This window comes from Aythya fuligula, chromosome 7 (genome assembly GCF_009819795.1).
Source record: "Aythya fuligula isolate bAytFul2 chromosome 7, bAytFul2.pri, whole genome shotgun sequence".
Taxonomy (NCBI): domain Eukaryota; kingdom Metazoa; phylum Chordata; class Aves; order Anseriformes; family Anatidae; genus Aythya; species Aythya fuligula.
In genome coordinates, this window is record NC_045565.1 from 29,751,044 (window position 1) to 29,775,736 (window position 24,693).

The following is a 24,693-nucleotide window of genomic DNA, read 5'->3' on the forward strand; positions in this document are numbered from 1 at the left end:
TTTGATAGTATATATTTAGATTTACTTCAGTAACAACAGCTAAGGCTCATATGCATTTTGTTTTCTAAATTAATTCTCACATAGAGGTCCACAGATCAGTAGGAATCCAGTTTTCAATAAGACTTCCAAGCCTGAGATAAATTAAATTATGCATTAAACAGAAATTGTCCATATGACATTTTAAAAATAATGTAAAAGTGATTAACTCATGATGTCCTTTTTAAAGGTATTGTCCAGGGAACAGTTAAATTACTAGGAACTCGATTGATAAAAGTAATTGCTGTTCATCTTGTAATAGAAGAAAATTAGCTGCTGAGCTAATCTGAACTAGGCTTTTAATTGACAAGGAATCCAGAACACAAGGTTCTGAGTCTTCTTACTCCTCCTTTCTTCTCCTTTTCTATCCATACTAATATTAGCACCATATATGCTTCATATACGTGTCATGAGAATGTAGGTGATGTGGAGTGGCTGTGTTAGTGTTCTTGGGGAGAGAGACTGAGCTATGAAAGTACCCTTTATGAACATACCCTCTATTTGTATGTATTATTAATACACAGAAATCAAAATTTAGACATGACTCCATGGGAAAATAGGTCCGTCAGCTATTTATCTTTAATGGTTCTCAAGGATACTCTAGTGGTAGGGACAGAGTGCAGTGACCAAAGCACGATGCACTTTAAAATGGAAGGAGAAATCTGGCTGATTGGAGAGCAGTGTATCTGTTGGACTCCTGTGTGAGCAGGCACATAATACACTAAAGTGCACTATATAGATGCTGGTTTGATTTAGATGTCCATGGGGCTAAGTGGTACTGAAAAGTTTGCTTTATCAGTAATTTTGTGCACTGGGTAGGACGTCATGTCGAAGGAAATTATTTTGTTCTTTCAGAAAGTCTCATATGGCTATATCTGGTACGTTTGCAATATATACTTCCTTTTATGACTTTTTTTTTTTTTTTCATGATAATAACGATGCATAGTATCCAAAGGATTTTGTAATTTAATGTTTAAATACTTTTGCTAAATAAAAGCTACTCTAGTAAAGGAAGTTCCACTCCCACATTTGTGATCTACTTCCTATAAAGTTACAACTATAGAAGTAATAATTAACACTGGTTGGCAATAGCTTCTGTATTTGTCAACATATTGACAGCTTTTGGATTTTTTTTTCTGCAATGCAGCCTTTCAGCTCCTTTAGTTTTTATGCTGTCTCATAATGCTGCTTCACTATTAACAGCAAATAACCAAAAGTAGAATGAGCTGTTAGGAATATATTCCTTTGCTTTTCATTGATAGCATAGCAAAGATTTTACGCAATTAAAATTAACTTTTGAGAACAGGCTGAAAGTGTCTAAATAGTCATTCCATGAAAATGTAGAGAGGAAGACGCAAATGGATTTTGGAAAACATAACTGATTAAAGAGGAGTAAAACTTCAGTGAACATCTGTCGTGAAGGGTCGAAATTGTACTTTGAGTGTACTTTCCTGTGAAGAAGCAGTGAGATGGGTTCAGATAATTTGATACGTCTCATATGCAGGATGTAAGAAGTGTTTTAAAACTCCTGTAATTTTTCTAGATTTACTGCATGTAAATGCAGTAAATCCAGAGGAGGAAAAAGGAGGAAAAGCAGCTCCAGAATGCTTCTCAAAAGGGAAGCCCTGGACAGTTTAAATCTCTAGTACCTCTTTAATAAGAACCCTTCTTTTAGCTACAGCTGGCTATTTAACAAGTTTGGAAAGTTGAACAAATCATACAATTCCTGGCATTGAAAAATTTTGTCAGTGATACCTTATGCATTATTGTGGTTCTAGTCTGGCTTGCCTTTTTTTCCTTTTTATTTTTAGGTTAGGGCAGAGAGATTATAATGTGTGTGGTATGGGATACTGCCACGGAATTATTCATAGTGTATTATCCTTTATCAGTAGAAAAGGAACAGTAAAACTCAATTCCTCAGAAAAAAATAAAAACTAGATTTCAATATTAAGATTAATAAGTGGAAAATAAACTTCTACTATATACAGGTTTCTACTTAGTATTATATCTACTCCCAAGCAGGAGCCCATGTATTAAATCTTTTATCTTAGTTGTAATGAAAACTTAAATGAAAGCATAATATGATCATCAATGTAGGTTCAGGTGCTTTTTATTAAAGAAAGACTTCAGCTGTAGTGTGATTAACAGCAGATCAATATTCCTGTATGAGGTGGGGACTTAATGACATATTTACCAGAGAGAGGTTATTAAGTTTTGTATGGGTGGGTAGAAAAGAGGGACGACTGCCTAAACAAAGTAGTAATTCCTATAAACATAGGAAAGAAAAAAAAAAAAAAAAGAGGAAAAAAAAAAAAGACTTGAGATGGGAATCCATTAGGCAACAAGAGTGGCAGTGGAGAGACCACTGTGGAGAGATTTACTTTAGCCACGGAGTTTAAAAAGAATTACTTGTGTGGAGTAAATGAATGACTTGAATGGAATAAAAGAATGACTTGAGTGGAGTAATGATGTCGATCCCCTCCAGTTCCCTTCCAAGCTTCAGGATTTTATTTTATGTCTTTAAATTCTAGAATACTCTTATTGTGAACCCATAGCTATTGTATTAACTATAGTTAATATACAACGTGTATTGATATAGCATTAACTCAGCCTTTGTTCAAATGGTTTCAAAGCATTCTTTCTGTTCTCTCTTGTCAAAATTAAGAGTTCCAGATACGTTAGACATTTTAGAAAGCATCTGCAATGATACTTTCTGTATGTTTGAAACTAATAGAATCTTGACATTGCTTTTGCCATTGGTCAGGATTTCATCCGAATAGAAAAGATGTGTTAATAACTTTTTATGTTGCTTTCCGTGTTGTCATACTAAAGCATGTTGAAATTTTAGACTGTAATGGCTCTTCTCAAACTGCTGTGCTTTATATTGTCAATAATCTGCGGTGGAGATCACCGCAGAGTTCTTTACAGAAAATAAATTAATGTGCTAGTACAATGTTCTTCAAAGAAGATTTCAATTGAAATAATGACATTTTTAAAAAATACAGCTTGTAGGAAATGTCTTAGGATATAGCATTAATATTCATGAAAAATCCTTTGGTTATAAAGTATAATATAGGTGGATAAATCCTTTTCTCTTTTGATTTTGTAGCTTGCACATGCAGTGGACATGCAAATATTTGTCACATGCAAACAGGAAAATGTTTCTGCACAACCAAGGGAATCAAAGGAGATCAGTGTCAACTGTGAGTACAATTGAATGTAGCCTGAAATTATTGTAAATCATGCCGAGTGTATAGTGTTTTTTTCTTTTTTTCTTTTGTTTTTGATTCTGGATTTTGTGATTTATCCGACAAAGTTTTAGTGATTAATCGAGTCTTTCCTGCATTTCTAACAGAAGTTCAGTATTATTTAGTGTTTTCTTAAAGAGTAACATCACAAATATCAGAAACAGTTTGCATATGCTACAGATTTAAAAAAACAAACAAACAAACAGAACAACAAACTTGTAAAAAGAAGTAGCTGCAGAACTACCTCTCATCATAATCGTCTTTTTTTTTTTTTTTTTTTTTTTCTCCTAACTCGGTGGATTCTAAGTTAAAAATGTCTGCAAAATAGGTAATTATATTCAATATGTTTGTCACATATCTTCATCAGGATCTACAGTAATTAGATTTTTAGCATTTTGGAAATATGTTTAGGTAGACAGTATTTTAGATAATTTTCCACATCATTAAATACAGAACATGGGATTGTATAGACTTGTCATAGAAAGTACAATTTTTTTTTCTGTACTGAAATAGCATATTGCCTTTGTTTAAAAGAGGAGTTTGCAAGCTGAAGAATAACTTTAAGCATAAAAAATAGGAGGACTAAGAACAAGGAACAGCTGAAGTGAAGTAACTTATTAACAATCCCTAACTTTAACTATGAACAGCCTTCTATTTTTTTTTTTTTTTTTCAGTTCCTTCTGTCCTGTACATCCAATAACTATGATTTTTGTACCTTAAAGTTATAAACCTTTTAGGATTACAGTTATTTTAAACAGTATCTGTCCCCCAAATTGTCTCAGCAATTTTGGTTGGAACTGGGGAAAAAGGCTAATAAAGCTATTTCCTCTCCAGCAGGGAGAAGGGTGTATTCTAACTGACACGAGGCATATGAGACACTTTCACTGGATTTGCAGATTCATTCTTGATACACTTAATTAACTGGCTTGCATTCTAGCCTTAACACCTTGCTTGATAGTAGAGTAGAGTCAAGGAACAAAAATACCTGATGCAGAGGCTATGTGTTTATTCACAAGAACAAGCTGTGCTGACAGGTATACTCTTCAGGTCATACCTCTGGGACTTTGTGTCTAGCTAATTGGAGACTCAGGATGAGAAAGGAAACAAAGACAAAAGCTGAAGAGTTACATTTTCTTGAAACTCTGAGTTAAATCTTCACAGATAAGTTACTTTCCCCCCCCCCCCCCCCCCCCCCCTTTTTGTGTCCAAACACTCAATCAGTTCTAGATGTTAATGATTATCAGTGTGCAGCATGGGAATGTTTTTGCCATTTCGCTTGTATACAAGAAATGAAAAAAAAATAATAATCTACTCCTGTATTCATCATAAGACTCAAACAACAGGAAGGAGTTGCTTTGCTCGTAATAATCGTTATTACCATTAAGCCTGAAGAACTTCTTGTAGATGTCTTTGTCTTGTGTCTGTCTAATCTGCAGCTCCTCTGATCTGATTGGAAACTTTTAGTTGAATACGCTTGGTTTCATTGCTCAGATATATTGGTGTACTGTCCTGAGTTTGTCTGCCATAAAATATTCTTATATTACATTTATTAAACAAGAAGAGAGGAGGTGGTTGTGGTGGTGGATTTTCCTGTTTTGGTCAAGAGTTACAGCAATTCCACAATATGGAAAAGAATTTTGAATTTTGACTTTTCCAGAGTAAACTTTAAACTGCAATTTCAGACTGAACGTCTCCAATTTTGTCTCACATAATACATTCTTCTTCCTAGTTTCCTACATAGATCAAATGCTTACCCAGGGTAAGCTGTGCTATTGAAGCTTTGGAATTCCAAATATTTTCTTTTGGATCAAATAAACTCTGTAATGAAGCTGTTTTCATATTGTTTTTGGCTGTGATCAAATTTCAGTTTGTGAGCTTCACATCCATTGGGTTCATAGACAAATATTAGCATAAAAATTGAATTTCTTGGCTTAAATCCTTTCCTAATGCTGTTCTTTTAAAAAAAGAAAAGAAAAGAAAAAATATACAAAAACAAACTAAAAAGACTGTGAGGACTGTATACTTTATGACAGCACATGCAGAAAGAGACCAGCTCCTGTTATAGACACTGAATATATTACAACACTACCTAGGATAGTGTTTCAGTACTATAGAGTAACTGTTAAGACCACTGGATTTCCCCAAGGAAAGCTGGTAACCATAAATTTAGATTTTTAGTACATATCATCAAACAATACGCTTAGGCTTTTTCATTTTACTTGGTTTGAGAAAGTGTGAAACTATTCATATCTGAACGTTTCAGTCAAATGTTATTTTTGAATTATTTCCCTTAGAATATCAAAAGATGAGGAACATAAATAGGCCACTCCTGAACTGCTGAATCTGGTCCTATACTGCTATCTAATTTGTAAACATTGTATGAAGAATGTGAACTTAATCAAATTCATATTATACCTAAAAAAAAATATAAAAACTATTTTCTCTGTGAAAATTATCCTTACATTCAACACCTGTTTTGAAAGCCCCATATTATATTGTCAGAGTACATGCGCTGGTTTTATCTGGAAGGTAAGAATGATTTTAAGTCTGCTCAATGCTTTACTCGTATTCATTACTTTATTATATTCTGCATAAATAATCTGGAAATTGATTCAAGTGAAGTGTGAATACTGTTCTCCATAGCTCTGTATAAAATGCTTTTTCGCCACTCATTAGATAGGCTGTTGTGCAATCTCAGCAGCAAACCTATAACCTTGTGATTTCTAAAATAAGGATTTCTGTGAAAATTTGAAACTCTAGCTGTTCGGTGTGAAAGTTAGATTTATATTCCTGTCAAGAACCCTATTGATTAGAAAGTCTTAGCTGCAGGGCTGTATGTTTTCTCCCTCTTTCCCTCCCTTTGTCTCTTCCTCCCTCCCTCTTCTGTTTTTATAGCTGCACTCATGTGCAGTACTCACCATGCCTTAGGGGCAGAGATTTTGGGAAATCAAGGAGACCCTACAACATGCGTTTTTCTCCAAGTGAGAGCTGCAGCAATCTGTAGAGAAAACAAGTAGTTTCTTGTCTTGGGACTGGCAAACCGTCTGCTCTCAGTGACTGCCTTTTATTATTATTATTATTATTATTATTATTATTATTATTATTATTATTATTATTAGTTAGTATTTCTCCCCTCAACTCTCAACTTAAAAACAGTCTTAATGTTGCTTGTCTTCTTGGAGGCTCTTATATACACATACATATATACGTGTATGTGTGTATATATTACCCATCTCAAAGTTGTCTTAATCTCCGAAATGTGCTGTTGCATACCAAATAGCACAGTGGCATTTTAAATCAAAATTATTGGTCTAAAGCAGTTCATAGGATACACTTAAATTCTGTTTTACAATGTCTCTTTAATGGCATGTGATACATTTTTTTTTTTAAATATAAATATTTAAATTTCCTTTAAGTAGGTAATTTCAGTTGATGAAAAACTGTAGTGTTCTACTAATCAGGAGAATCTAACTTGAATGCTTTGATTATTTAATGTAACTAGATTATAAACCAACATAACATGATATGAAGAAAAAATGGTTTTCTTGATTTGAATAATGAACACACATTAATAACAAGAGGAAAATAATATTGTCTTTAAACATATTTTAAAGTGCAAACTATTACTTTAGAGTAAGTATGTAAATATTATATTTACTTAATTGTCTTCAGTATTTCATTTGGTAACTGTTCGCACTCTTATTGAACTTGGTCTACAGAGGCTTCAAAGTTTTCATAAGTTTGAGTGTATTCCTATGTAGGTTTATATACAGAGAGAAGTTTTCAGGAGTGGGCCTATGGAAGGAATATGCTAAAGGAAAATTTCAAAGTTAAAATTTTGCTATTACATGAGAGGACTTCTACTGGAAGAAAAATATAAACATTGCAGAATGAATTGAGTAGTTGCATCATTCTTTGAGAAGTTTCAGTGTGTCTGGGCTCTCCCTCACAGACAGCTTTCAGCTGTAGATGTGTGTAGCTTTTGTCATCCCTTGTAAACCTGTGTAAATATAGTCAAATTATGAGCTTATGAAACTCTACTGTTACAAATGCTTGGTGGAAATTTTTCACCATAGTGAAATTTCTTTTTTTTTTTTTTTTGAAGCTTAGTGGATTTTTCAAATTCTTCAGTCTTTACTTTAACATTAATTGCACTGTGTTTCAGCCAATTACAGCCATTGCCATAATTCTGGGGAAGGAATCAAACACTTTTATTAAGTACTTTCCACTCTGGCAGTTCGTAGGATGTTGGATCTTTTGCCATTTGATCATATTGCTCTGTTATTTTAAATATATAGGATGGTGTTTGGTATGAGGTTGTTTTCTCCTTGTTCCTGCTGAGTCCCAGCTTTGAGTTTTCCACATAATGGCAAACTTACTGTCCTTTCCATACTTATGTGTATTACTCTATTAGTTATTATGTTTCAAGAAGAATTCCAGCAAAATCTGGCATGTAGATCATAGTGAGTTTAGTGACAGCCTCTGTTCTTATCTAACATTGAAAATTTTATCTTGCTTCTGTAAGAAGCCCTCAGCTAGTTCTTGAACAGCTAGATTATTAGGCTTCTAAGGAGAATAATAAAATAAAACTCCCACTTCAACATTAAATATGTTAAAAACATACTAATTTTCTGCTCTACATGTAGTAACTACTGCCAGATATATTAAGGACTTGAGATGCTTTTTTTTTTTTTTTTTAATTATGTTTCTGGCATCAAATCATTTTTACTTAAATTGTAGCTTTCATTTAAACAATATTTCTAGTATCAAAGCTTCCGAACATGACCTGAATGTACTCTAATGTCTTAAAAACTCAAAAGGCAAATACCAGGAACTAGAAATATTTGAGGTAGTATTTAATCTCAAATTTGAAGAAAAATAAAGCTTGTGCTTTAGAAGGGGCTTTGTGCAGTATTTTTAATGGGTTTTGGCAGTACTGTATGTCACTATCAGCCTTTTTATTGATCTTTCTTACTGCAGTAGGCTCACATCCTGTTCTTCGGCAGAGTCACTGCGCGATGTGTAAAGTTCAGGAAGCTCTCTGGGACCTTTGAGTTGTGAGCCCTGTAGATATGAAACAACACTTTTCGTTAAGAATTGTTACATTGCAAACATTACAATTTATTTGGAAATTTGTCCAACTGTAAAACTGGAGAAGAACTGGAGTTTGAATGCCCTGTATTATTCCTAGTGAACAATATTCTCAGTGAAGAAACAAAGAGGAGCTGGTGGTTAAGGGAGCAGCTGCAGACAGCCAAGAGCTTTGTAGGTTGGTACTTTATTGTGGGTCAGTTGTAAATGTGTTAAATCTGGAGAACACTGCAGTATCGATATTGCAATGTAAAACTAGTTATTTTAGCAAGATGTCTCATGCCAAAAGCTGAATTAAAAATGGTACATGCGATTTGCTTAGATGTTCCATTCTAATGAAATATGTTTTTAATCTTTCTGACTTCAGTATTAATTGTCTGGAAAAATGGGAATGGTTTGGGGGAGAGAGAGTTCTTTGTTCATGGGGATAAAGTCATTTTGCTTATTTGCAAATATTGACTTTAAGCTGGGCTCTTTAATAAGTAAATGATTGTTACACATTTATATACATACATTATATATAAAACGTACATACGTACATATGGCTTTTGTTTTGGCAAGCTTGCCATAGCAGAATCTACTCACTGCTAGGTTTCAGTTGATCTCAAAGTTTTTTGTTTGTTCGTTTTTAATATTCATTATTTCCTCTTCAGTCTACCTCTGAAAAACACAAACTGAAGAGCAAAACAGACTTTCTTTACAACTTTCTAGACATTCTTGGCTGTAAAAAGGGAATGCAGGCAGTGTGTCTCTCTTGTGCCCAAGCAGTTTGTTATTATGCATGCTGGATATAGTATTAATTAAGTGATATCTTTTTTGGTTTCCCATTTGAAAAATATCTGGTGATGGATTTTCTTTCAATGTAAGTGAATCAAAACACTGTTTTCTAAAGTAAATAAATAATAAATAAATGTTTGTCCCGTGCCATGACCATACCACTCAGTGACCGTCATTTAAAGAGTCTGGTTTGCTTTGTGCAGAAATATCAGTGAAATGGGGGAGAAGAGGGGATGCTGCCTAAGTCTTTCAGAGATGACATGCCAGTGAGACACAGTTTGAGTTCTGTTGCTCAGGATGCATCTGGTATAAAACAACCCTTTTTTTTTTTTTTTTTTTTTTTTGAAATGAGAAGTACCAGTAATTTTTACTGTCAAGCATTGCTATAGTTCTGGTTGTCTAAGGATGTAGGCAAGGCAAAGCTTCTACCTATTATTTTTTTTAGAGTAGCGCAGCTGACAAGAATAGACAAGCTTACACGTTCCTTAGGTCTGAAATAGAACTGTAAGGATTTAAAGCTAAACACAAATTAAAGACAATTATTCAGCCTTTAATTAGTTATATATCATTTGGGTCTGGTTTGGGATGAATTTAGGAGTGGGTATGATAATATTTACTGTGCTAGCAGAGAAAGAAACAGTTAGGGATAGCCGGTATCTATGATACCTGGTATCCAGTGAATTTGTGGCCTAGCTTCTGTTCTTGTTTTTAGAAACTGATTGGTAGATGCTGAGGATATTCCCATGATGCTAAAAAGGGGGGGAATGGCTGCATGGCTTGGGTTGCCTTTATATGTTGTGTAGTGCTAATGTTAAAGCAGACTGGCACATATCTGCATAGCACAACACTCGGCCTTGGTCTCAGAAAGAGGCACAAGGTGTTGCTATAACTTTTATTTTTTGTTTTTTGTCTTTTCCCCCCCAGCTGTTGAAAGTGATGCTGGGGCTGTGCTACATTGGATCCGTTAGGTTGTGCAATGAAAGCAATTGCATTTCTCTGGGTATGGGACTAGAACTCCAGTTAAGAGCTCTAGCTAGAAAGGCTAGAAAGGCTAAGGCTTATGAAAAGTAATTTAAACCAAAATCAATATATACAATTATTACGAAGCACCTAGCCCAGTGGGAAAGATGCATGCAGTTATGCCATCTCTTGGCACTGCTTCTTTGAGAGGATGTAAAAGGAGATGACCATTTCTTGTAAAACAGCTGACATAAATCTTTGTTAGGGTTCCAGTAGAAACTTGTGGGAGGTTGCTGATAGTGCAGACCAGCTTCTTTTCAACAATTCATTTCTCCCAACCATTTCTCTCTCATAATCTGAATGAACCAAATGTCCCTTTAGACTATTATTTCTAAATACTTTGGAAATTTCTAAATTTCCAAATACAACTCTGGGATTCCCATAAATCATAAGTGAATAGATCCAGTTTGATTATCATGGTCACTAACTCTGTTAACCATTAATGAAATCATTCTATTCTTTTCATGGTGCTGTAGTTGGACTATAACTATGTCATTGTTCACTGCAGCATTAACAAATCTTGCAGATCATAAATTGTCTTGTATAGGATAGTATGTGAATTACTTTAGTAAACTATATTTTGCTGCTCTGTATTAATGAATATCAGTGCCTCAGTGTAGTCAAACACTGTGTACCTACCTGTTTTACATCTTCAGTATTCACTATACCTGCTGTCAGATTCTAGCTATTTTTCAGACAATAACAGCTGGTCTACCTGATATTTTGAATGTTTCACACCTGCTTGGTGAGTATTCCGACCCAGCCATTCCTGTCCAGAGAAACTGTATGCTGGCTGAAGTCCAGTAAATAGTTTGGATCTGTAACTCCCAGTTGTCAGAAACACACCTCAGCAATTTTACAGACCACTGAGAAACTCTACAGTCTTGTTATCCCTAGGCACCTGACTGTTACCTGTTTGCTCTATAGGTAGCTGTGGCACTCATTCTGTTTTGGGGATTTCTGCTCTATACCCTGGGAATATAACAATTAGGTGGTAAGGTAAAAAGCGTTACCGCACATGTCTCTGTGGATCTGGGCTCTGATCTATCCAGTTTTGATGCTCTTTTTGGTCCGTTGTGTCCTTCTTAAGGAGACAGTGAAGTTGCAGTGTTTTACATGTGTAGTTGTTTCTTTCTGAAGTCTATTAAATCTTTCTCTACATCCTTTATACTATACATTAACTCCTGTAGACTCTAAGAGTTAAAAATCCTAAATCTCAGATGACAATGTTTCATCCTCTTCTTAACACAAAACCTCACTTCAGATTTTAAATGTATTTGGTGCAGGAAAGACAGGAGAGAAACAATGATACAGATTTCCCATAAAGTTGTTTGTGCCTTTCTGCTGCTTTGGTTATAGACTTTGGGGTCACTTTATAGATGGAAAATGAAGTAATTGATGACTTTCCTGGATACTCATCCTGCTGTCATCAGGAAAAATCTTTCTACTGAATTGGCACTGACAAAAACATATTTGGGGGGATCTGTCTTTGAAATTTCTTATATGTAAATAGTAACTGATTAAATTCAACGTATGTCATTTTATATTATCTGCATTGTTATTATTATTGCTGAATACTGCTACCGAAGTCAACTTCCGACAATTAACTATAGAGCAGAATGGAGGAAGGAGATATTACTGTGGAAGGAAAGCATTTAAGGAGTTTTTTTTTTCTTCCAAAGATTTAAGAGTAAACACTCCTAGTAAACTTTATGGAGGGCAAAGCTTTTTCAAGGCAGAAAATAAATGTTACTAGTACAGTTTTTCATGGGCTGCTTATCCAGAACAAATAATTTGATGTATCTAGTTATTTTTGGCTCCGTGAAGCACTGAAGTCAGATTTGATATACATATGTATTTGAAAAATCAATGATATCAGTGATTTTAATATCGTGTTCTTGATAAGGAAATCTTGTCTAATATGTGAGATATAGATCAGCCTTAAAAATGGTTGGTCAAAATTTTTTGCATCATTATTAGCCTTTTGTGATGGAGTTGCATCATTATCAGCCCTTTGTGATGGAGAAGAGAGAGAGTCAGTGTGTTTCCTGACATGCTCCCATCCTTGCTGTTGGTCCTTACCAGCATCTTAGAGAAAGGCTGTTGGTCAGTTTTAGGGAGACGCAAGATGAGGATAAGACAAAAGAGTGGCTTGTAGCAATATTGTTATTGCTTTAATCAAATCCGTATTTTAAAATAATAGGTATTTGGCTGTGTAAAGCCATCATCTTTCAAGTGTTTAGTAAATAAGGGAGGCTCTTTTATTAATTAGCTTGCTATTTAGGGCAAGATTAATCAATCAAAATTGTCAGAACTATGACTGAAAAAAAATCATAATGATAATGGATGGTGACAATTATGACAACAACAAGATAATCAGGAGACAAGGCAGAGTGTCCTTCAGCTTCAAGCCATACACCAAAACATTAACGTTGCAGAGAGTAGTTATACACCAAAAGGGAGCGAAAGACCTTCCAAGAAACCTTCCCCTTCCCTTGATTTGCCAAGAATCCCACTTCTCCATTGCTAGACATGATTGACATGCAGCTTTATCCCAAGATGTCCTGCTGAAGTTGTCTTGCTGCCTGGCACAGGGATTTGGATGGCCCAGCAGCTCCTTGCCCCAGCACAGTGCAGCTGCTTACTTGCAAACTACACCAACATGAGTTTTTTAGTGGCAGATGCTAGTAGGTGACTTTGCTACGTCTAGAAATGCATTAACTGTGTGATTGTTGTACAGCTTCAGTTTTCTCCTGTAGTTTCTACCAAGGATAAAATTAATACTTAACGTTTTCTGTTAGCAGTGCTTACAAATGTTCTGGTAAAACAAAACAAAACAAAACACTAAAAACAACCTAAAAAAACAAACCTTCATGAACTTCCTTCCCCTGAGTCATTCATGATAGTGCTATACTGGGGAGCTATCAAGACTTTAGAGTTATTTTCTAAAGAGAAAGAAGAAGCAATACATTTGCATTAGATGATTAGCAACAAAAATAAGATTTTGATAGCTGAAGGTTAAAGAGTATACAGTGTTAAATTGTAAGAAGTATTTCATTATATAGCATTAGAATTTAAATACTCTGTAACTGAAGTTGCAGTAAAGAGCGAAATAAAGTAAAAATGGCTATGGGCCTCAGATATGTTGAATTTTGGTTCGTATGATATGGTTTGATGACATGGATAGAATTTCTGCTTTTAAAATGAAAATGCTGCTTCTTTTTGACTTTAAAGATAAATCCTTTCAAATAACCTAAGTAAGCAGTTTTTTGACTGGTTAGATGCTTGGTATTTCTGCATATTAATATCCATTATTGTCTGTCTGAGATTAAATGCTTTTGTCTGCCTGAGTTTGAACTTTATTAAAATGTTGGTCTTAACTATGGAATAGCTTTGTAAATAAATATATGAGGAAGTATATGTAGAAATTACTTCAGTGAAGTTGTCTTTGTGTTGGAATTTAACCATCATGACAAGTATTTCTGTACTAAGAGAACATGCCTTATGCATGTTCCTGATCTGATTTTTGTTTTTATGCTGTGCAGAGAATATATTCAATGAACATTTACAATGAAAATAGTTTTTTTCTTTTTTTTTTTCTTTTTTTTTTTTTTTTTTAACAGAACATGAATATCTTTCTGTTTTGAAAGAACTTTGGGTTGAATGATTTGAAACTGATTTTTTATTTGCTGTTCTGGCGTTTTCTGTTGAAAACCTTTTTTTTTTTTTTTTTTAAATGCTAGAGTATTCATTTGGTAGCTTTAAAACTGTTGTGTTGCTGATGTGGAAGATAATCCTGAAAATATCTTACATAATTTTGATCAGAACCGAGTAAGGGAATTACCTTTGTGTGTCTGTTTTCAGGGCTTGTGCTATCCAAGTCAATATATCACAGTGGATATATTTCTATACATAGTTGAAGCATGATTCACATTGAATTACTTTGTAGAATGTAGAAATGTTTAAAGTAGGAAGGAAAATACACCAATGCTAAACAGTGAGCACAAGCAAATAGTTTCTTTTTTGTAACAAAAAATGATTTGCATAAAAGCTTATATTTCAAGAGAAAAAAGTATTCTAAGGTGTTCTGTCATGAACAAACCGACCCATGTTTTCCTTATTTTCAGTGTCCAAGTTTAATCAAAACATTTGATCATTTTTTTTTTAATGAATTGAATGTAAATTAAGTAAACTTGATTCTGTGAATCTTATTTTCTTCTTAATAGATCTACAGTCCTTGTGACTTCTTGCAGCTCTTGAAAACTGTTTCAGTACTCTCAAATATTAACCCTTGAATAAATCATTATCCATTCTGCATTATAGTTCTGGGCTTATAATTTACATCTGATAAGCCATTAGTATGGTAATTAGTAGTTGATACCAGAGTTGTTTAAGTTCACAGAATCACAGAATTTCTAGGTTGGAAGAGACCTCAAGATCATCCAGTCCAACCTCTGACCTAACACTAACAGTCCTCCACTAAACCATATCCCTAAGCTCTACATCTAAACGTCTTTTAAAGACTTCCAGGGATGGTGACTCCACCACTTCCCTGGGCAGCCCATTCCAATGTCTAACAACCCTTTCAGTAAAGAAGTTCTTCCTAACATCTAACCTAAAACTCCCCTGGCGCAACTTAGCTCATTCCTCATCCTGTCACCAGGCACGTGGGAGAATAGACCAACCCCCACCTCGCTACAGCCTCCTTTAATGTACTTATTAAGAGCGATAATATCGCCCCTGAGCCTCCTTTTCTCCAGGCTGAACAAGCCCAGCTCCCTCAGCCGCTCCTCGTAGGACTTGTTCTCCAGATCCCTCACCAGCTTCGTCGCCCTTCTCTGGACTTGCTCGAGCACCTCGATGTCCTTCTTGTAGCGAGGGGCCCAAAATTGAACACAGTACTCGAGGTGCAGCCTCACCAGAGCTGAGTACAGGGGGACAATCACTTCCCTAGCCCTGCTGGTCACACTGCTTCTGATACAAGCCAGGATGCCATTGGCCTTCTTGGCCACCTGAGCACACTGCTGGCTCATATTCAGCCGACTATCCACCATCACTCCCAGGTCCTTCTCTGCCAGGCAGCTTTCCAACCATTCCTCTCCCAGTCTGTAGCTCTGCTTGGGGTTATTGCACCCCAGGTGCAGGACCCGGCACTTGGCCTTGTTGAACTTCATGCAGTTGACCTCAGCCCATCGGTGCAGCCTATCCAGATCCTCCTGCAGAGCCTTCCTACCCTCGAGCAGATCGACACACGCACCTAACTTGGTGTCATCTGCGAACTTACTGAGGGTGCACTCAATGCCCTCATCCAGATCATCAATGAAGATATCTTCATTGATGGCCCCAGTGGCCCCAGCACCGAGCCCTGGGGAACACCACTAGTGACTGGCATCCAACTGGATTTGACTCCATTCACCACAACTCTTTGGGCCCGGCTATCCAGCCAGTTTCTAACCAACTAAGTTGAAATAAACATCTTTTTTTAATCAATTCTTCATTAAGCTAGTAAAAGTATCTAGGTAGCAATGGGAAAAGAAAATACTAGTGCTCAGCTACCTATAAGCTATCAGCAGCATATAGCTAAGTTTGAAATTAAAATAGTGCCTCTTAATGATGGATGATATGGATTGCTTATCACTCAACTTGCCCCAAATACAATGTCCTATTTTTATTTTTGAATCCATTCTCAAAATCTTACAAATAAGTAAAAGATATGAAGCTATATTGCCACAAAACTTTATTGATAAGTTTATCTATCAGCTTTGGCTTCTGATATTTCTTGGTTTTATTCACCGAGAAAGAGGAAGCAAAACTGGTTTTCATACATCAATAAAGAGATGCTAGATAGGGTAATGGTGACACATCTCCTGGTGATGGAAAGATTGCTTTTCTTCTCTATTGGTCTCTAACAGAAATAATACACATCTTCCTACTGCTGTTTTTGTTTTCCCTTTTACTCAATTGTATATCTTTACATATAGATGAAAATTTAGCTGCAATAGTTATTTTCTGGTGGTGAAGTTAAAACATTTTTCTTCAATTTGTTGCCAGTTGTTAGTTTTAAATTGCTTCAGTAGTTGTTGAGTGTGTTAAAAAGAAATTTTCACATAAGGGATTAAAATTATGCATGGATAGAACTAAGAAATATATTTTGGTATTAAGACAGGTGTGAGAAATGTATTTCTTTTCAATTTCTCCCCCCCATCCCCCCATGAATCTACTGATATTTATATAGACTAAGCACATCAATTACACAGTGTTAAATCATGCTTAAAGAGTCCTCATCTTGGGTAGCCTTCCAATTGCAACAAACTTACATTTGTCTATAGTTGCATATGCAGACATCTGTAAGTCATACAGGCTTTCTTATGTATTGCATCTGTTGCACCTCAATTGTACATATGCAGTTGCTGTAGAAGAGGCTGTATTCTCATGCTTCCCTGTGGCCCAAATTGCAGACAGTGCTTGAAAAGCTTTAATGCATTAATGATGGGCTAACTGAAATAACATGATCTTTTCGTTCTGTTATGAAGATGAGTACAGCATGAAACATTTTAAAGAGTAGCTTAGAAAACAGTAGATATTTGAATTGTAATTTAACTCACTGGAAAATTAACATAAAGAAAAAATGGGGGACTATTAAAACTTTGTTGTTTCAGAATGGAAAGGGATTGAAGTACTCTTCTGTAGCTGATTAGTGAAATCTGATGCAATTACCTATGTTGTTCTTCATTGCTGCAGATTTGTCTGTTTAAGAAGAATATTTGTTTCTGTCATGTTTAAAAGTCTGTAGATAGACTAGCTGAGATAATGAATTCAAGTCGACCATGTGTAAGCACATGATTTTATCTTTGCCTTAAAATAAATAGTATTACCAAAAAGTATCTGTAATATTTTGTCTTTTATAATATAACCTATCAAAATATGACACCAAAAGCAAGTTCTCCAAGTATTTTTTGGAAACAATAAATGACAGAGCAACAACAAATAGCATAGGACCAATCCTATCTTTCAGCAGCTGAAAGATAATAATGTCTTAATATTAGAAATGTTCACTTACTCTTTTCATCTTTTGTACTGAAGAATCAACTTTAGAATGTGTAAAATATAAATTAAGCTTCATAACCTTTGCATGCTTTCAGCTTGGTATTATTTGGTGGCTGAGTTGGGGGAGAAAAAAAAAAAGTGGTGTTCTTTATCAAGCTTACTAGATAATGGGGCTGGGAAGCTTGATTACAAAGGCATAAAGCAGTCAAAGAGCCCTGATGATATCCTAAACTTCAACAGTGAAGCCTGAGTGGATTATTAGATTATCACTTCAGAAGGATTGATTTACAGCTCTAGCTCTCCAGCTCCATCTATTATTTTTATATTATGAGAAAAGGAATTTTTTTCCAGGAATTTAAAAAAAGAACAAAGTACCAAAAGTCAAAGTAAATACTTCACCTGGAAAAGCAATTTTAAATAGTGACAAGAGTCTGTTTTAAAATCAAAGCAAATTTATAATCGCATGAAAATCTGACCTTCCACATCCACTGTTACACAGAGTTAGGATAAATTGGGTAATACTAAATTAAAGTAGGAGGCCAAATAGAGAGCAGTGGGATTACCAGACATGTCCGAAGGGGCTCACTGTCCCAGAAGAAAAGTTGTTGGGCTGCTCACAAAGTGTCAAGAACTACAGGGTAAAGGGACAGTTAGAGATGCTGAAAGAGATTTAATAAATCAGATTTCATGAAGAAGGTTTATCCCAAAAAAAATTTGGCTTGGGAGTGATTTCTTATGAGATCCAGAAGGAGATGGCAGCAATTAATAACAGATGCTTCAAAATGACTCTCTAATCCTGTTCTTGTTTAGGTCATTTAATCCTTTCTTGTAGTTTTAGTTTAATCACAGATTTGGGCCATGATCCAGATAAATATTTAAGAACAGAATAAGGCCTTGTTATTCAAATTTAAGTGGGAGTGTTTCCCTGATTTGGTGCGCATCAGCAACCACATGGTTTCCTTGTGCTTTCTCCTGGTCCTGGGACACTGACTGTAAATCATAACATGCAGAATGGCAGCAACATTTTCACAAAAGTGGTTCACAAAGTTCCTCCAAGCCTCTCTTGATATTTTCTTATCCATTCATTTTCCTTCCCTTTATTATTATTTATTGTTTTCTCAAGTAGGTAAACAAAGTTTTCTGAGGAAAGGCAAAGTTGCAGGTGACAAATGATGACTGTAAAAAAAAAAAAAAAAAAAAAAAAAAGTTAAATCTGTCCTTCACATTAAAGGGAAATATCTCCTTTTCTGTATTTATGAATAAAAGAGGCAACAGTACATCTAAACAGCTGAACAACATTACTGCTATTCAGTGACATCCATGCAAAAATAAAATACTTCTGAGATATAGAAGTGGGAATTGTATGAATCAATTCTTTGGGGAGATAATCATTGTTTCTTATTTTATTTTTAGAAAATGAATTTATTGTTGAGTATTAAACATAAGTAAGGATTTTTTTCAACTTTTTTGTTGACATTTATAAAATGTCATTTATAAAATGACATTAATAAAATCAAATGCATATTCCAACCCTGCTTTTAGGGTAGTAAAATTATAACATTTCATTAAATTTTTTCTTAATGCTCCTGTCTTTTTGTTTTTGAATTCCATGTAACCTCTGCTATACAATCAGCTTGTTGCTTTTTGTTCTTGCTTTTTTTGGAAAATAGTTGCTTTTTTTTTTTGTGCAACAGTTACCTAAATGATGTAAGAAATGGTTTAAGGTTTACCCTTTGAAAGTTTTGATTAAAATTTTCTCTGTGCTCAGCTCTATCTGCCTGTTTTTCATCATCTACTCCAAGTGTTTCTTTGCAGTTAAATTTATGCTAACATTGTGGGTCATTCTGAGACTTCCTTAGCTATTGTGCAACAAGGTGTTGATTCCTTTAATTGAAAGATCTGATTCAGTATATAATCTGCACCTGTCCTCACCTTTTATCTTTGACACTTAATTTCTGTAACCTAGGGTTCTCTCTTGTCATTATTATTTTTGTATCATCTGAAACCTTCTGCAACACAGATATCATTTGAAAACTGACCTTAAATTACAGTGAAAATTTGGCAAGGAGTAGGTCTTCTACTGGGAAAAAAAGACTGAAAGAGTGACTAATGTTGGTTTATACACTTTAAAAAAAAAAAAAAAAGTGTTAGAGGTTCAAATTAAATTAGTCCAAATGAATGCAGGCCTAGAAGCAGATAAAAAAAGCATTGAATAGTACTACCCCACTATTAGTCTAATACATTCTATTAACACGCAGTCATAAAACCCACCAAGCAACATATTACACGAGTCTTTTCTGTAAATCCGAGTCATAGCTAGAAGTCACGAAAATTCCATAATGTAATACAAAATTACACTTTCCAGAATCCAAGACTTATTATCTAAATTTCCTTCTACTATGTCTGTAGAACATTTCTTTTTTTAATGGACCGTACCTCTTACTTATCAACTTGAGTGAAAAAAAGTTTTTTGTTTGGAGGAAAATAGTTTTTCAAAATGTCATAGAAACCATGGAGATTGGGAACAATAGCACTTTTTGTTTTTAAAATGAAATATTTCGTTACATTTTTTTTGTATATTTCTTATGAATATTTTATGTGAATTTGACATTTTGTCTTCTGTGTGTGCTTGTTCTTCTTAGTAGTATACTCTTCATCAGAAGATTATTTCAAGTAGTGAATCCAAGATGGCTTACAAAATATTCTGCCATTTTCAAAATGATTTGTTTTTTAGGAGCTTCTCCAAGGCCACTTTTGAAGTAAAATTCTGTAATAAGAGTGTTTTCGTTTACATTTCCTTTAAAAATATCCAGGAGAGGATGGGGGGAGAGTGAGAGAAAGAAGATGGAAGGATTAAAATTGTAGTACAGAAGATGCCTTTTTAAGCTTGTCTCATGATGGTGACTTGAGAATTTTAAAATTTGATCCAACGTTGAAATGTTTGCTATAATACATCAGAATGCTCTGCAAACATTAAATAATCATAGAGTGTATTCTCTGGAATTTTTCCAGTCTGATCTTGCCAAAACAGCATCCCCCTCAGAGTATATTTCTCCACTGCTCTATCAGGTTATTTTTCTCTTCTATTTATGGAAAATGTGATAAATACTTTGTTTCTCTGACGTGATAGACCATTTCAGTCATCAGAATTGTTTCAAGTGATGTTCAAATATTTTGCATTTCTGATTTGTGTGTAATATTGCAAATAATAACATTAAAGGTTAGACTAGATAATCTGAGAGGTCTTTTCCAACTTTAATGATTCTATGATTACTTTTGTATAAACTGGAAACGAACTGAAAACAGGAAGAATATATATGTTTGTATATTTCTGGCAAATATTGTAACTGAAACTTTTTTTTTCCTAGGTACTGATTTTGAGCTTATCTCTCAGGGAAAAAAAAATCTGAATATTTCATAATATTAAAACCATTGGCCATATTATTGGACTGAGGCAGTTTATTATTCTTTGACTTAAGCAAAATGACTTGGGACGAATTTTCATGCTGGCATGCAGAACAAATTTAATTCAAACTGAGATGAAAGGCGGTTAATGTAATTGTAGCCTATTATCCTATGCAGGCTTGAGTTAAGAAGCAAACCCAACAGACAGTCAGAAAATGATGGATAGAAAATAGAAATGCTCAAGGCTGGTGAAATAGAGATTTGTGAAGGGATTAGGCCTTAACTGTTCCCACACAATCTCTGCATCAGTAATATACCAACTCTACTCTATGTTTGGATTACCAAACAGGATTTTTGGATGCCTCTTGGGTTGTATTTATTTGCCTCTGACGTCAAGAAAAGGTCCCTGTTTGAGTAAATTTCAGTACTCTGTAATCCTGATTTTTCCCCCCCTTTAATCTACCGCATTCATCAGTTCCAGGGATGCACTAAAGCATTTTGTTAGAGCAGTTCTCCCTCCCTGCCCCCCTTTTTAATTTCCTATCGTACAGAGGCAAGTGGTTGGTCATATAACTAGTTAATCTTAGATCATAAGAGTGGTATTTTTACTAAGGTATTTATTTAGAACATAATAAATCATAAACAGCTATCAAATTTTTCATCTGTGGAAGTGTTTTGTTTAGCCTGGCCCTATGGAAGTTACATGTTTCAGCTGTCCAGGCTGTTGGCTTAGGACTGTATTATGGCAGTTTAAGTAGGCAGATTTTATTTGTCAACAGCCATTAGAAAGGTACAAAGTTTTGGAATACTTTGAAGCATGTTAATTATAAAAATATTTGGACAGGAAATTTGTGACAAACAGGAAGTAAAGAAAGCACCTTATTTTCTGTACAATACCTGATCGTTCCTACTGAAATATACACATCTCAGGTAATTCTAGCCATAGAATAGCCATTTTTCTTAAACATCTATTGTGGTGTTTGCAAAACATGGGAGATGACTTACTAGTCATAAATCCAACCACAGCTGCTCTCCTATAGCCTCTTTGTGGAGGGACTGAATCTTTGAGATGCAGCCTAGGAGGATAAAATTGCTCTGTGAGAAGTCTCTTTATCTTCTCACTTACTCCCAGCTAGGGTGCAAGAATTTTCTCATCCATTGCAAGTTAGTCACCAGAGCTCTTGTTGTAGCTAACGCTTTTCTTTCTTTCTCATTCTGTCATTGTTTAGGGTGAGATTTTGTGCCCAATTGTTTTGAAAATTGCTTTATTATGTGAATTGCCATTTGGAAAGTAATTTGGATTACTTACAGATCCAAAGACTTTGTTCTTCACTGTACTTGTACAGGAGAAAGCATTGCTGTTCATGGTAGTTCTCTGCAGCCTGCCCATCAAAAAAAAAAAAACAGATTTGAACTATGTTCAAGACTGACAAACAAGGATTCCTGTTATAAAATACTTTGCAGTAACCTGCCATGAGTCTATAATATGATTTTTAGTCAACAGTTCTTTCCTTTTTACAGCTATTTATTTTAACTTTTCTTCTTAAAGGGAAGATAGCATTTTTTAGTAGAGATAAACAAGACTGGAAGTATTGGAAGATATACTGTTTTTGTTGCAACATAGACAATAACATTTATTTCCGCTTATTTGGCACTTCATAAAGGAGTATCAGTGTCATCTCTGCACCAGGAAATTTACAAGATTCTGGACTATAATGGGCTAATGGAGATCAGGGCTCTTCATAGGAAGGGGACCAGAGAAAAGTGAACATGTGTTTTGATCTTCATACTTTCTCCAACCACCAATACTCTTCTGTGTGTTCTATTCTTAATAGATGTTTCTGTATCTCTTGGATTGGTATCTTTTTTTTAATAAAGTCAAATAAAAGATGGTGCAGGGCAGATGGGGTTGATATCTTAGATATTAAAAAGGACTTGGAAGGAAGACAGACGTAGTTATGGTAGAAGAATAGTAGGCATAAGACATGAATTTCATGGACTTTACCATGTATGGAGTGGGGGAGTAAAGGAAAAGTGTCAATAAGATTAATATTAGGCAGGAAAATAATTTGTCAAAACAACATGTGGGATGCACTTATAGATATTGAAATAGTCCGAAGGACAACAATGTGTGGTTTTAAAGGCTAGAAGAACAAGAAGCAGCTAGGAGTTTGGAAACTGCCATACTTGGTTTTAAATGATCATCCTTATGTGGATCACTCACAATGTTTCTGATGTCTCATAATTCGATTTTGTTCAAGGAGGAGATACAAGAAGGAAACAAGTATGATAAGTTAAGTATAATTAATTATGAACATACTTATGGAATAACTTGAATTGAATAATAAATCAGAAACTCCATAGTCACCTAGGAACACTGAAAGTATGATTTGAAAACATCATTTAACAAACCGAGTTTTGGCCTCCTAACAGGAAGAATGATAGCTTCCTAGTTGCACTGTATAATACACATAAATTGTTGTTACAGGTAGAGAAATAACTTGGATAATATCACCATTTTCTAAAATTTGATATAGTATAGAATCATAGAATATTTCAAGTTGGAAGGGGCACACAAGGATCATTGAACCAATTCCTTATATAAAAAGCATTTGGGCATGCATGAGCAGCCACTCTCCACTTGAAATTGGCAATGCTCTTTACTTCTTAATCATCATTATTGTCTTGGGCAGTTTTTGAAAAGTATTAATTGCCATATTGAGATAAATTGTAGGCTTACATGACAAGAAAATGTTCAAAGTTACCTTATATGAAGTGGAAATAGAGAAAGTAACTTGCATCTCTAGATGTCTTCTAGAGATTATAGTGTATATAAAGCATCATCAAGTACATATTTTTTTATTACCCAAAAGAAATCAAAAATCTTTAAAGCAATCTACTGAATGAAGAAGGCATTCAGTACCTCAGCCTTTTCCCTTGTCCTGTGTGACCATTTCTATGTAATCAAACAATCTGTTCCTATACCTGTTTCTTCAAATACAAGGGAATATAGATTCCTGTAGTGCAAAGTGGGTTTGGGACAGACTAAAAAGCCATGGTATCAAAAAGCCATGGGAAATCAAAAGACTTTCACCCATTGAGTAGTTGCAAGTGTAGTCTCTGAGATTAGTCATTGCAGGGGAGAGTAGTTTTAATAGGTAATGCTATAGAATTGCATAGTTTTAATAGTTCAAATTTGTCGACATCTGAAGATGGAAAACCTTGCAAGAGCCTCTTCTCATGTCTTGTTTCAAAAATCTTTTTTTTTCCTTAGCTTTCTTTCCCTTTAGTAATTATTCAAATGTGCATTTGTGAGAGGTGTTTTAGAAAAAAAAAAAAAAACATTTTAGGATGAGAATTTTCTCTTAACTCTTTTAAAATGCAGAAGAAGAAATGTACAAGTTCTCTTGTTCTCTACTTTGAAAGAACATTTTCTGATAGGAGGGAGGTCTGCTCTTCCAAATTCACCCTTTTACATACATAAAAGTTTTTGTGCATTGCTGCCACGTGGACATTTTTAGAGAAGAGTGCCAGTAGCATAAGATAAGGCCATGGACATGAGGTTTTCTGGTTCAGAGTAAGTAGTAACAAATCACTGGCCTTGTGACATCCATTTTGTTTCTAATTCATAAAGGTTAACTAAACTATTATATTTCATCCAGGTAGTTCTAAATGATGACTGTAGTTCACATAATCCCTGTACAGGGGAAGAGATGTAAATACAATCTAGAATTTGTTAGTAAATAATATTTGATCTCATAAACAAATCACTTAATTATGTTAATTACATTTAATTAATTCTTATATGATAAGTTTATCACCTGTTTTAAAGTTTGTTTTCTCCTGTAGTGCAATGCTTTTTATGATTGAAATATTATTACTTCAAGAAATATACAAAAACCTTGTAACACTATTTATTTTTGATCTTCCAGAGAAAATGGATTTGAGTACAATGAAGGAAATTTGGAAGTGGAAAATCTGCTTATGAAGCTAGAATATATATTTTTTTTTTTCTCCTGGTGAGATCAGCCTAGATTAAATATATATATTACTGGCCTAGGCCTTTTTT

The 24,693-nt window shown here is 34.6% G+C and overlaps 1 protein-coding gene across 4 annotated transcripts in view; it reads left to right on the forward strand.

Annotated features, from left to right (window-relative positions):
• ATRNL1 (attractin like 1) overlaps positions 1 to 24,693 on the forward strand; it is a 491,394-nt gene that overhangs the window by 150,750 nt on the left and 315,951 nt on the right. For all 4 annotated transcript variants that reach the window (XM_032190853.1, XM_032190854.1, XM_032190850.1 and 1 more), the window contains exon 20: positions 3,146 to 3,239. In XM_032190853.1, coding sequence (XP_032046744.1) covers positions 3,146 to 3,239 — 94 coding nt within the window. The remainder of the gene's footprint in view (positions 1 to 3,145; positions 3,240 to 24,693) is intronic.